This window comes from Pan troglodytes, chromosome 5 (genome assembly GCF_028858775.2).
Source record: "Pan troglodytes isolate AG18354 chromosome 5, NHGRI_mPanTro3-v2.0_pri, whole genome shotgun sequence".
Taxonomy (NCBI): domain Eukaryota; kingdom Metazoa; phylum Chordata; class Mammalia; order Primates; family Hominidae; genus Pan; species Pan troglodytes.
This window is the reverse complement of record NC_072403.2, coordinates 139,854,034-139,868,837: the sequence shown is the minus strand read 5'-3', so window position 1 is coordinate 139,868,837 and position 14,804 is coordinate 139,854,034. Positions and strand designations below refer to the sequence as shown.

At 36.8% G+C, this 14,804-nt stretch overlaps 1 protein-coding gene across 12 annotated transcripts in view; it reads left to right on the top strand.

Annotated features, from left to right (window-relative positions):
• Positions 1–14,242, top strand: part of PTPRK (protein tyrosine phosphatase receptor type K) — a 559,129-nt gene extending 544,887 nt beyond the window's left edge. For all 12 annotated transcript variants that reach the window (XM_009451976.4, XM_063813453.1, XM_054686295.1 and 9 more), the window contains 7 exons: positions 72–221; positions 1,735–1,908; positions 5,971–6,102; positions 6,246–6,371; positions 9,202–9,365; positions 9,872–10,007; positions 12,747–14,242. In XM_009451976.4, coding sequence (XP_009450251.2) covers positions 72–221; positions 1,735–1,908; positions 5,971–6,102; positions 6,246–6,371; positions 9,202–9,365; positions 9,872–10,007; positions 12,747–12,800 — 936 coding nt within the window. In that variant the 3' untranslated portion in view covers positions 12,801–14,242. The remainder of the gene's footprint in view (positions 1–71; positions 222–1,734; positions 1,909–5,970; positions 6,103–6,245; positions 6,372–9,201; positions 9,366–9,871; positions 10,008–12,746) is intronic.
• Positions 14,243–14,804: the final 562 nt, after the last annotated feature.

The window sequence follows — 14,804 nt, the reverse complement described above, 5'->3', positions numbered from 1 at the left end:
TTTCCTAACTTAGATGACAGAAAAGTGATACTAAAACTAGTACAAAATTTTCTTTTTCATTCTTTTGGTAGGAACAGTACATTTTTATTCATGATGCCATTTTAGAAGCCTGCTTATGTGGAGAAACTGCCATACCTGTCTGTGAATTTAAAGCTGCATATTTTGATATGATTAGAATAGACTCCCAGACTAACTCTTCACATCTCAAGGATGAATTTCAGGTATCAACTATTTCTAAAACCTCTTTTATGACTTACTACAATTTGTTCTGGGCGCTAGGAATCCTTTCAAGGAAGGTCTTTCAAGTCAAATTTATAACCTTTGATCCTGTTTTAAATACAATACATATCTCTTTCATTATACATATTATATAGTCACTTTTCTATTGATGAATTTGTATCTACTATATCCAAAATGACAAATAAGTTCAGACTTAGGGAAGAGCAAAGGGGAAAGGTATCATAAAAGTCAAAAATTAGGCCAGGCGCAGTGGCTCATGCCTGCAATCCCAGCACTTTGGGAGGCCGAGGCGGGTGGATCACGAGGTCAGGAGATCGAGACCATCCTGGCTAACATGGTGAAACCCCATCTCTACTAAAAATACAAAAAAATTAGCCGGGCATGGTGGCGGGTGCCTGTAGTCCCAGCTACTCGGGAGACTGAGGCAGGAGAATGGCATGAACCTGGCAGGCGGAGCTTGCAGTGAGCCGAGATTGCACCACTGCACTCCAGCATGGGCAACAGAGCAAGACTCCGTCTCAAAAAAAAAAGAAATAATAACAAGTCAAAATTAGTGGTGATTTGTGTGTATTTAGTGTGTATTTATAGCCTTTTTTTCATGCAGTCATACAGATTTTGACCTGGGTCACTCACAATGTGATGAGATCAAGCACATTAATTATAACTGAGTCTGGGTTCACACCTATAATCCTAGCACTTTGGGATGCCAAGGCAGGCAGATCTTGAGGTCAGCCTGGCAAAACCTCATCTCTACAAAAAATATAAAAAATAGCCGGGTGTGATGGTGCATGCCTGTAGTCCCAGCTACTCAGGAGGTTGAGATGGGAGGATTGCTTGGCCCTGGAAGTTTGCTTAACCCTGGAAGGCTGTGGTGAGCCAAGATATTGCCACTGCACTCCAACCTGGGCAACAGAGTAAGACCCTGTCTCAAAAATAATAATAATAATAATAGTAATAATAATAATAAATGAAGTTTGTAGTACATGTTATTTCAAAATAGCCCTAAATGTTTTCACTGCCCTTAAAACACCCCTGAAGGTGGGTGAAAATAAAATCAAGGGCAGAGACCAAATTCTTTGATTGTTGATCCAGTGCTCTTTCCAACATGGCATAGCTTATCTTCAAATATGGCAAGCCCAGATGTTACTACAAATGATACCGTTTCCTAGTGTGATGAAGGGTCATTATCATAATGGACTGCCCGATTGCATTTTCTTTGGTTAAGGCAATGCATTTTGCAGGTAGCAGTGTTGTTTAGCGTACCTTTTCCTTTCAAGAAGAGGAGCCCTGAACAATGTGTGTCTTGTTTCTTTGTCACTTCTCAGGCTTCATTAGCTTTAACTACAAAGTCTATCAGCCTGTCATAGTAGCAAATGCCATTGCCTCGCACAAATCCTTCACTTTCTACTTGGCCTTCTAAATTCCTGATGGATCTGTGTTATACTGTTAAATGGGTCACACTGTCTTTTAACCTGGGTTCTCTTTTCTTTTTAGACTCTGAATTCAGTCACCCCTCGACTACAAGCTGAAGACTGCAGTATAGCGTGCCTGCCAAGGAACCATGACAAGAACCGTTTCATGGACATGCTGCCACCTGACAGATGTCTGCCTTTTTTAATTACAATTGATGGGGAGAGCAGTAACTACATCAATGCTGCTCTTATGGACGTAAGAGACTGCCCTCTTTGTTAGTGTAGAGTGCTGTGAAAAGCTACATAATGCAACTGAACACTGGCTAGTTTTCTTTTCGAGGAAATTAAAATAACCTAAAAAGGAAAAGTGGAAACTTTTATTGAAACACATTTTTTTGGAAAATGATTTTAGGTTTTCCCTATAGAGATTCTTAAGAACTGTCATTTTTATAGCTTTATTATAGATTTGGAGCTTGATTGTCAATTATTATATTCATGTAGTAAATATTGCAAGTTATAAATTTCATCTTAATTATTTTCAGAAAAGAAAATCATGCCTTATCTATTTTGAATATAATTAGAAATGAATTTTTTAAATCACAGAATGCCAAATCCTACAAAAATCCTGTTAATTTGGGAAATTTTTATTTCTGACATTTAATGTTTCAATAATTTACAATTAATTTGTTGGCCATTAATCAATAAGGACTATTATAAGTAACTAGAGCGGGGATGGATGGTATTATGTTAACACATCCATCATAATGAAAGAACAATCTTGCCCCATTCTAAAATCTTAAATTGCAGGGTGTTATATAGCCCATAGACAGAACAATATGGAAAGAAAGTTTTCTGTTTTAGTTTTTGGTTTTTTTTTTTTAGACAGAGTTTCACTCTGTCGCCCAGGCTGGAGTGCAGTGGCATGATCTCAGCTCACTGCAACCTCCGCCTCCCAGGTTCAAGCAATTCTCCTGCCTCAGACTCTTGAGTAACTTGGAATACAGCAGCGTGCTCTACCACACCCCGCTTATTTTGTTTGTTTGTTGTTGTTGTTTTTGTTTTTGAGACAGAGTTTCACTCTTGTTGCCCAGGCTGGAGTGCAATGGCACAATCTCGGCTCACTGCAACCTCTGCTTCCCAGGTTCAAGCGATTCTCCTGCCTTTGCCTCCCAAGTAGCTGGGACTACAGGCATGCACCACCATGCACGGCTAATTTTTTATATTTAGTAGAGATGGGGTTTCACCATGTTGGTCAGATTGGTATTGAACTCCTGACCTCAGGTGATCCACCTGCCTCGGCCCCCCAAAGTACTGGGATTACAGGCGTAAGCCACCGTGCCGGGCCTTTTTTGTATTTTTAGTAGAGATGAGATTTCACCACATTGGCCAGGCTAGTCTCAAACTCCTGACCTCATGATCCGCCCACCTTGGCCTCCCAAGGAAAGAAAGTTTTAAATTATGACTTTGGCCACTTTACTTTGATTATGTTGGAAAGAAGCAAGAAAGCTATCATGGTTTATAATCTTTTTAAACAGTTTACTGCCTTCATTTCTAGCTTTTGCCCTTTCTCCTATGAAACCATATCAAGGAGAAATTAGAAGCCATGGTTCATTTCTTTCTGACTATAACAGGCTTTCTAAGTTATTGTTCCTATTAAGCCCACATTCTGTTTCTACGAGTAGTCTTCACCAGTTACTTTACTCTTTTTGGTGCTGCAAAGCGGAATAGTCTAAAGGCAGGCTCTCGTCCTTGCTGTGGTCACTCTTGCCTGTGAAAAGCTCTCATCCTTGCTGTGATCGGAGTCTTGCCTGGCCATTAATCACATCCACTGAAATCACATTAAATCCTAATTATACCTTTTCTTTTTATATTAGGTGTCTGGAAAGGCAAATATACTAAATACAGAGATGGCATACAATACTTTTTCATTTCTGCATCTAAATATGGAATAAAAAAAGGATGTGTGAACAAGAAAAGGAGAAAATAATAATATTTAGAAAAGCATTGATGCCTTTGAATTTTTTGCCATTGGCATCTTTGTCAAATTTTTCTCAATGTCCAGATTGTCTCTTTTTCTTTTCTTTTTTCTTTTTCTTTTTGAGACAAGCTCTCACTCTGTAGCACAGGCTGGAGTGTCGTGCATGATCACAGATGACTGCAGCCTCAATCTCCTGGGCTCAAGTGATCCTCCCACCTCAGCCTACCAAGTAGCTAGAACTAAGGTGTATGCCATCATGCCCAGCTAATTTTTTTTTATTATTTTTTGTAAAGATGGGGTCTTGCTTTCTTGTCCAAGCTTGTCTTCTTTTCTGTATGAAAGTTGAAACTTGTAATCCACCTGCTCTTACTGTCTGCTTAATCCCCTGTGATTCAAAAAAAAGACATTTCATAGTTAAAGCTGTTCTGGGGATTTAGTAGTGCAAATGAACTGTTGGAGAAGTAAAGCTGGTTTCATTTACAAGAACAGGGTTTATTGTTCACCTCTTTCTCCCTACCCTTTATCCCCATCATTAGTACCCTTTTGCCAGGTCTATGAGGGATTAGGAGCTAGGGCCAAGAATTCTGTAATTTCAAAGCCTTACATATGTTTCTGCATTTAGAGGGAAAAAGAATAGGAAATCTTCAGTCTTCTCCTCTCTTATCAGCTCCTCCTCCTGCATATCCCCTCCCTTGTGGCTCAGAAAATGAGTAGATAGCCGTCAGTCTGCTTTGACTTACCTTTGCATGGAGCAGACATTTGATTGGAAGAAGAGCTTCCTTTCTTCTAACTTTTCTCATTGTATTAGTTCATTCTCACACTGCTAATAAAAACATACCTGAGACTGGGTAATTTATAAAGGAAAGAGTTTTAATTGACTCACAGTTCCACAGGGCTGGGGAGGCCTCAGGATCCCTGCAATTATGGCAGAAGGGGAAGCAAACCCGTCCTTCTTCTCATGGTGGCAGGAAGGGGAAGGAGTGCCAAGCAAAGGGGGAAGCCCCTTATAAAACCACCAGATGTCATAAGAACTCACTCACTATCTGGAGAACAGCATGGGGGAAACTGCCTGCATGATTCAATTATCTCCACCTGGTCCTGCCCTTGACATGTGGGGATTATTACAATTCTAGGTGAGATTTGGGTGGGGACACAGAGCCAAACAATATTACTCATGAACCTTCGTGCCTTTCTTAGGAGACACTCATCCCAGCTGCACGTGTAACTTGGTAAGGTTTTGAGGTCATTTAGAAGTAGCCAGGTAAATTATTATTGTCATCTACTCAGATTTATCCTGCAGTCTTCAGCCAACGCTGAATGTCATGGTTAGTAGCATTTCCCAAATGGTGGTAGCATCAGTGAAGTCCAAGAACCAGTTCCTGTGCTGATGTTAAGATTCTTGAAGGACTTAAATAGTAGTATGATACAAATGAGTTACAAGATCATTGAAAATTTTTGTCAGCATTAGGGAACTCTATAATCTACTAATTATTATTATTATTATTGCAAATAATTAGTTTAAATCAAATGGCAATTGTCCAGTCCAGGTAAATATTGTTTTTACTACTTCTCCCTTTGGAAAGAGATAATATATTGTGTTCTAATCAAGGAGGACTTGGTTAACAAGGAGCTATCTCCCCGCTTATGTGGGGACAGGAAGTATATTGCTGTTATGCTTTGGTGCTTCAGGATCTTAAATGGTTGAGACTGTCATTATGACCTTTGATATATGTTAGAAATGCCCAGGAAGCTGTGGAAGGTGGATTGTCTGCAAGATGTGCAGAATATCCTGGTAGTGTCCACATAATGTAAAAGCACAAGTGTTTGAGCTACTTGTGGTTTTTCTTATTTGGAGTAGAGAAGAGTAAAACAATTTTACTTGCACGCACACACACTATACACATACCCAGATGATTGATAGACATACCAGGGGTTTTGTGCTTACTTTGCCTTCAGCCTCTCAGAGACTGATTACGTTTGGAAAATTGAAATAGCCCAACAGGAACCTTACAGAGGATGTTAACCTCAGAAGCTTTTTAGTTTCTTCTTTTGTATTTGTCCTGTATTTACGTCTTTCAGTAAAGTAAAAACTCAGTTATTGACTTAAATTGCTTTGGAAGCATTGAAGTCTTCCACCAAATTCATTCATTACTGTACTAATTCAGTTCATTCCAGTGGTCTGAATCTCCTATTCCATGGTTTAATCATCACTCTGGCTCCTTCTGCATGTGAAGCTATTGCATCTTACTGGTCCTACATTGAAGTGTATTGTATCTGTTTGTACAACCGATCATACATTTTAAGTTTTTATGTTTCTCCATCTACCTTGTTTCTTCACAGAGCTACAGGCAACCAGCTGCTTTCATCGTCACACAATACCCTCTGCCAAACACTGTAAAAGACTTCTGGAGATTAGTGTATGATTATGGCTGTACCTCCATTGTGATGTTAAACGAAGTCGACTTGTCCCAGGTTAATGGCTATGGATTGCTTTTGTGTACTTATATACAACTCAATAGAGTAGTAATGAATTGCTAAAATCTGCTATTATACTATCCTAACTAGAAAAAATAATACTCTTTTTTTTTTTTTCTTTCAAAACGTTCATCATTTAGGGTTGCCCTCAGTACTGGCCAGAGGAAGGGATGCTACGATATGGCCCCATCCAAGTGCAATGTATGTCTTGTTCAATGGACTGTGATGTGATCAACCGGATTTTTAGGATATGCAATCTAACAAGAGTAAGTCACTATCGGATCCTTTGAGCTGATCTAGAATAGGTCAATCATAACCAAGATGTGGTATAATTTTATTCAGACAACAGGGAGACTACAATTAATAAGCACTATATCATCCACCTCAAAGCTAGTAACCATCTTATGCCTTAGTACTCAAATAAAAATACAGGAAAACAGAAATGCTGGAAGCTAGGTTTTTCGGTCAGTCATTAGACTAGCATATTCTCTCAGGAAATACAGATGCACTGGCTCAGTCAAGTTGGACAGCATAGGCCTGGCCTCTGAGTGTATGTAGACTTATCTTAAGGATGACTGCATGTTTTATTAGTATTGACATCCAGCCCAGAAATGGCATGTGATAAAAAAATAAGAACATTGCAATAACAATAATGACAGAGAAGCTGTACTGCAGGAGGAAAGAGACATGTTGGATCAACCATTATAGAAGGGTTCCATGTCACTGTTCCAAGTTCATTATTGATTATCCTACCTGCAATTTCATCTTCCTAAACGTCTCAACCTATGGCTCTAAGCAGATCTAAAGGTAGAACCAGTGCTGCTACCACCATGCCTTTTCCCAGCAGCAAAGTAGTAACTGTATCGTCTTTCTCTGACTCCTCATCTGCTTTCCACTACATGACAAATTCAATATGGGTGGGGAAGATCTTAAAAAAAAAAGTGCTAATAAAGCCCAGGCACAGTGCCTCATGCCTGTAATCCCAGCACTTTGGGAGGCCAAGGCGGGCAGATCATAAGGTCAGGAGTTCAAGACCAGCCTGGCCAACGTGGTGAAACCCCATCTCTACTAAAAATACAAAAATTAGCTGGGCATGGTGGTGGCATGCCTGTAGTCCCAGCTAGTGGGGAGGCTGAGGCAGCAGAATCGTTTGAACCCGGGAGGCAGAAGTTGTAGTGAGCTGAGATCACGCCACTGCACCCCAGGCTGTATAGAGCGAGACTTCGTCCCAAAAAAAAAGATATTAATAAAAACAATTTAGATTATGTAACCAAATAACAAGCAGAATTGGAAAAGAAAACATTAGTAACTTTCATGGAATTAAGCTCTTTTTAGAGAGAAACATTACTCTGTTTTTTAAAGCACCAGCTCTGTGGGTATGTATTTTAAGTGTGTGATTAGGATTGTCATGTTTCAGTGTCTCTCATATCAAAATGACTACGTGTGTGTCTGGTTAATAAGTCTATATGTATATAACTATGAGCAGGGAATGGAATCATATTGACTCCTATTGCTCATTTCAGTGGAGAAAAAAAGGGTAACTTCAATCATCTCATAATATTCATGCATATCTTAGATGTTAATTTAAATGGAATCTCATTATGTCTGCACATCTGTTACATTATGGTTCTAGTAATATTTGAGTTGGAAAAAAACAGAACTGCTGAAGACAGTAAGGCTTGTCTGTTAATTGAGCAGTTTATGTGAAAAATATTCTAGGAACAGGAACTGAAATGTTATATTTTTGTCAGCATATTTATTTATTTGTTTGCTTACTTATTGAACTGCCTCTGTATTTGGTATTCTGGTCCTTATTAGTACATGATTTTTTTTCTGTTCTCACTCTCATCATTTAATATATTTAATATATTTAACTGCATCAAACATTTAACATGTACCAACAAGTTTGTAGAGTACTAAGTAGGGCTTGTAAACTACCAAAAGATGCACGGGCTCTTGCCAATCTGATATGATTTACTCATATATTACATATTCTTCCTGATATTTTTATTTCAAGGTTTAAGGTTTTGATTCATTCTTTCAACACTACTACTTTTGGGGAAGTATTATGCAAAGTTCTACTGATACAGAGTGTAGGAAAAAAAGATTTCCGTGTACTTAAGGAATCTTTATTTTTTTCAGGAAGAAAAGCATTACATGAAAATTGTATAATCCTTTTTGTATAAAAGTGATGCATTTTACAGTGAAAGAGTAAAGAATATAGAGTGTTTAACTGGGTGATCTGACATAACTGTGTGATCAGAGATGACCTCTTTGCGATAGTAGTATTTAAGCCAAAATTTAATGAATCACTAGAAATTAGTTGGGGGTTGACGTAACCCACCATCCTGGTTTGCCCAGGGCAGGAGCTTTCCCAAGACACACAGGCTTCAGTGCTAAGACCAGAGAAGTCCCAGGCCAACCTGGGACAAGTTGGTCATTCTATTTGGGATTGAGAAGACCAAGTAAGGAAGAAGTATTCAAGGCAAAGGATACATACAGTTATATGCAAAGTCCCCAAGGCAAGAAGCGACTTGATAAATGGATTAAAAGAAGACAAAGAGAAAGTTGAAGAAGGGGGTGGAGCAAGATCACATACATATTTTTAAGCCATGACAACAATTTGGATTTTATGCTAAGATCATCTGAAAATCATTAAAGCAGGAAATGACAAGATTGTATCTGCAGTTCAAAATAATCATGATGCCTATAGTAAGAATGGACTGGAAGGAGATCAAAGTTTATTCAGGGAGATCAGCTAGGAGGTAATTATCAGAATCTGTGACTAGTAGTGTATTGATGTCAGTGGTGATAAAGAGAAGGCAATGAATCTGAAAGTTATTTAGGGAATGTAATCGTAGTAATGAATTACTGGATACATAGTGCGAGGGAGAAACAGGTATAAAGGATGATTGCCGTGTTTCCTGCTGTTGTCACTTAGAATGTTTTTTTACTAGCATGTACATATTGAGGATTTATATCAGCTAGACTCAATCCAGTGTAGATGCCATTTGTATTGCAAATTATATACACCTTTTACTTTTTGGTAAAAATTGTAGTCCCAGCATATTTACATAAAAACACTTCCCTCTACAGCCACAGGAAGGTTATCTGATGGTGCAACAGTTTCAGTACCTAGGATGGGCTTCTCATCGAGAAGTGCCTGGATCCAAAAGGTCATTCTTGAAACTGATACTTCAGGTGGAAAAGTGGCAGGAGGAATGCGAGGAAGGGGAAGGCCGGACGATTATCCACTGCCTGTGAGTAGGGCAGCTCAGCCTGTCATTCATGGGGCCTTGGTGCTTATTTTCTCATTTTCAATGTTAAAGACTATCTGGCTTGCATCTTATGGACCTCCCATAGATGTTATTTTTAAACAGTCTTCCTGTCTCATGAGTCTATAATTAACTACTAAGTTTATTTTGTATATTTTCTAAATATTGATTATTATATAGCTATATTATTTAAACTCTTTGGAACACTACTCGTAACAACTTCTGATTTACACAGTTTACAAATATATCAGAATCTCAAAGTCTAGATTGCAGCAATCTATGCCTGTAGCATTTTCCTGAGTATAAGCTACTGATCTAATTTCATCCTCAAGTTTTCTCCTCTCTGCCTTGTACACATATAAAGCAAAATTAAGACACAAATGAAAAACAATTAAAACTACAATGTCTTATTTTCCCAAACATATATGATGGTGTGACCTGTGGTCACTTGGTGCTGCTATCTAAAATGCCTTTGCTTTCTTTGCTTTCAGAAATGGTGGCGGGCGAAGTGGCATGTTCTGTGCTATAGGCATCGTTGTTGAAATGGTGAAACGGCAAAATGTTGTCGATGTTTTCCATGCGGTAAAGACACTAAGGAACAGCAAGCCAAACATGGTGGAAGCCCCGGTGAGTCACAGAATCTTAGACTTGGAAGGCATCTTAGAGATTAGTTAGTCATATACCTACTTATTGATTTGACTTCATACACACATAGGGAATCAGATGTGAAAATGAGACGTTGTGGGGACTTTCCTGCCTAATTAATACATTGCTGAGCATCCCCCTCTACCCACAGACACTTAATCACATATTGCATAAACTGCTAATCATGAAACTATTTTCATTTAATTTGGGAAATTTGTAGGATTTTTTTTCTGTTATAGCCAAAAAATATTTGCTGCAGTAAACTTTGGTAAATGGTCCTATAAGAAGAATAAATCCTATATCAAGGCTGTATGTCTAAGGGATATAGGTTTCATCAGTACCTTAGACACCCAGTATTTTTAAAGGGCAATGAAATTTAGTTTTGTCATTATCTATAATTATTCATTCATTTTCTGATCAAATTGTAAATGGTTAAACTATCATGGTTAAGTTTTCAGCTTTTACCAACTGTAGAGGGCAGTTCATATCATGCTACTTGAGCTTGTCAAGGCTCATAAAGTCAGAACATAGCTTACAAAATAAGAGCTGATAGGTATGTGTGTGTGTGACAGTTCATCTAGGTGAAGCTGTATGCAGAGTAAGAAAGAAAATTACACTTATCTAACACATTTTACTTCTAACGAGAGATATCTGTGGGTTACACATATGTATGTGCATGGTGGGATCAGGTTGGGAGCAGCTGTGTAGTGTATGCTCACAGAAAAGTAAACCAGAAAAACCAAGGCATCATTGTTGCTTGCCCTACATTTATCAAGATGATCAGATAACTAGAATGAGCAGTTCAATAAACCTTTAAAGTATTTCACCACTTCCTGCTCATGGATTGCTCGCACAAGAGTTGCGTTGCTTCCTGAGACAAAATCTGAAGACTTAGGTTTGTACTGTTTCACTTTTACAAGCGGTACCAGACTTCCACCCTTTCTACAGGTGCCCTCAAACTCCCTACACCACCTCATTTCCCTGGGTTGTTGCAGCTGTCTACACAAGATTACATTGGTTTTGATTGGGGTGCTGGCTATGGAGATGAGAGAGGGGGGATGAATCAGAGGGATTTTTGAGGGAGAACTCTCAGATCGTCTTAGCAACTAAATGAATAGTGGTTATGTCTCTAAACTCTTTGCGATTTGAAGATTTCTTGATGTAAACTCTGCCTCCATTTTTCAGGTCAAGTCTTAAAATCATCAGTGGGATCACTTCTGACTTCAGAATTCAACTTTTACCTTCAAATTTAACTGATTTCCCACCTTTTTTAATTAAAAAAAATCTATGGTTAAACTCTGCCATTCTGGGACCTTCCAAAAAGTTACTATTTTCCTTTACATTCATGTCCCATGAATCCTGAACACCCCACCCTCTGATTTGTGTTTAATCAGTGTTGATGATTAGTTTAGTGAGCTGTGGAGTTGAGCTGAGGAGTTTGGTGAGGAGATTTAGAGTGAAGGCAATATTGCTGGAGACTGCTTAAAGAGACATAACTATTTCCAGGCACATTTTGGTTCCTTGAATGCACTCGCCACAGTGGTAGGTGAATTTGAATCATAACTACTTGGTGAATAGTGTTGGAATGATAAAGACCTCTTAAGGAAAGTTTTATTACCCTAGTTTGTTGCTGGAGACACCTCGAACTTCTCTTCCAAAATAATACGCATTTTAGACTGTTCTCCAGCCTGAATTTTACCCACTTGAATGAACTGAGTTGGGAATTTTTAAATGAATTGCATATCATAAGTAATAGTTTATGATATGGTCTCTGAATTTTTCTAAATTCTTATTATGGAGCAAGTCCATAGATGGGCTTAGAGGAAAGGCAGTTTTAACTCAAAAAGTTTATTGCCAATATGTTGTCTTAAACATATAAAGGCAGCAGAAATACATTTTCAGGTATAAGTAGGCTCAAAATTTAAGGATCACTAACCATTCTTGAAAAATTTGCTTAAATACTCTGATGGACAAAAACAGTGTCAAAAATTAAGAACTTGAAATTGCATAAATGGCTGTTTAAAATGGCTGGCTTTTTTTTCTCAAGGAAATCATCTGAAATATATGGAGAAAAACATTTGCAGTTTATCACTGTAGCATTATAAAATAGAGAAAAAATAAAAGCAACTTAATAGTCAAACAATACATATATTTGATTTTTATGTGGTATTAAAAGATGTTAAATAACATGGAAAAAGAATTGTAACAATGTTAAATTTTAAAAGTTACATTTAAAATTATATTTTGAAATATACATAGTTATATTTATTCTAAGATAAGTATTTCAACCGTGCACAAAAAGAACTGAGGCAAACTAAGGTGATATTTTAACAATTTCTTCTGATGATAGAATTATAGCTCTTTTTCTCATTCTTTATATTTGTTCAGAATTTGTGTATTCTTTATATTTGTACAGAATTGTTCTGTAATGATCAAGTATTACTATTATAAACAGATAAAAAATTCTAGACATTTAAAAAATTGATAGAAAATATGCAGCAAAGATAAAATGTCTTTTTAAGATAAATTTCCTTTTTCTTAAATGGATCATTAGACTCAAGTATAAAATATGTATGCCTAGATATTAATCTCATATATAGAAAAAATAAATTGTAATCCTTGAGTAATCTAAATTGGTTATCAAGTTTCATTTGGTAACTGTTATTCAACATTAGTCTCTTTCTTAACTTTTCTCACTCTTTGTGTTTTGACATCTTTCAGGAGCAATACCGTTTCTGCTATGATGTAGCTTTGGAGTACCTGGAATCATCTTAGTTGGGTGAGACTCTTTAAAGTGCATCCATGAAGAAACCTGTTCATCTATTGAGCCAGCAGCTGTTGTACCTGTTACACTTGTGCAGAAAGATTTTAATGTGGGGGGTGGGAGACTTTTACATTTGAGAGGTAAAAGTATTTTTCTTATGAAGTTGTGTATCTTAATAAAAAGGACTGAATTAGTTTTTATTACTATATTAAAGCATCAACATTTCATGCCACATAAATTATATTTAATAAGAACCAGATTGAAATGAGAACGTATTGGTGTTTGTACAGTGAACATGCCACCTTTTTTCTCATGGTTTCAGTAAAGCAGCTACCACATGTTGCATGAGTTCATACTTTCTATGTGGCATTTTTCTCCCTTTCTAAAATGAAAGCTGATGAATCTTAAAAGGAAGAAGAAAAGAAAAGCTGTGCAAATTCATAGTAAAGTTCGTTTTTTATATGTTTCCAGTGTAGCAGATCTCTATATAAATATATAAATATATATAACTGGCTTATTTTCTTTTAATGTGCAATGATGGCTGGATCATTTACAGTTCTTTTTAGAAAATAACATAAGCCAAAGACTCAAGTGTAAATATGTCTATATGGAGAAAGCACATTATATTTATTGGTTACTTACATTCCTTTTTTGATGGCTAAAATACTACCACCACACAATCATCTTTTTTTTCCTGAAGAAAGCTTTTTCTTTAGCTAAAATCAATTGTAAACGATTTTTGTAGATTATTTTTTGTATGTTTTAGTGTAAGTAGAAGATAAACTTTTTATTCATAAACCAGGAAGCAATGTTCTTTATAGTGATTCTCTTGTGTACATGCTTGTGAATTAAATTTGTGTAAAATCCCTTGGCAATTGGGTCTTTTAATATAGGACCAAATTAAAACATTTTGCTGAAAATGTATAGTTTTTCACAATTTCATTAGGTAAATAATGGTTTGGTGATCATACATGAGAAATGTACACATTAAAAGGCCTTGCTGACAACTTGCACAATGTTGAACATAGCCTTTAAGCATCATTTAAATTTTAAAGGAATGGAGTTTTTCAGCCTGTGGCCCAGCACTGGTCAAGAAAACAAGATGGCAACATATATGCTTTCAGGGTCAAATTTGAGCAAACTGTAAACTGTCAGGGTGATAAAATGTTTCTCTTGATGTTTACATGCACAAGCTTTGGGTTCTGACTATAAAAAGTGTGAACAAATCAATGCCAGATTCCTGTTTTGCGCATTGTCATGGGATTCTTAAGTGAACCTTTCTAAATGTGGTCTTGTTCACATGCTCCACGTAGCTGTAACTTCACATCATCAGCTTGCAGTTTGTAATTGACTAAAGCATTCCAGTGTCCTCTTTCTAGATTGCCAGCTCATGACATGGTGCTTATAAAGATTTAATTAAAGTAAGAATGAAATAAAGTTTTTATAATTATAACAGTTATTGTTTGCACATCATTTTTTCCTCTTAATGTTTATGCATTCACCACTAAATGAGTAGCTTATTCCTATACTCGTTGATACAATTAGGCCACAAAAACTCTATTTAAAGAGTAAAACTGATTTCCAACCTCTAGTTTCTTTTATTTTTATTTTCTTAATTTAATGCCAAAATGTCCAGTAGGTGGAGATGGAAAAGGCCAGGAGATTGACATCATTTTTTGTTTGTTGGTTTCTATATTTATCCATGTATGTAGTACACATTTTCCATTTGTGTATGTCACTATCCATTTATGTAATACACATCTTACTTTTTTCTTATAACCAACATGACAAATGGTACTTATGATCCCTATTTTACAGATGATGAAATGGAAGCTAATGAGAAGGTACATGATTTGTCAACAGATTCATTCTTACTTAGCAGCTATGTCTTTACCACTAAACACGTTGTTTCCCAAATGTCACAAAGATAGACAAAAAAATTTAGAATTTCATTTCTATTGTTCCTCATTAATCACTTTTCTCTTAAAGTATTATTATCATCACGGACATCTTCA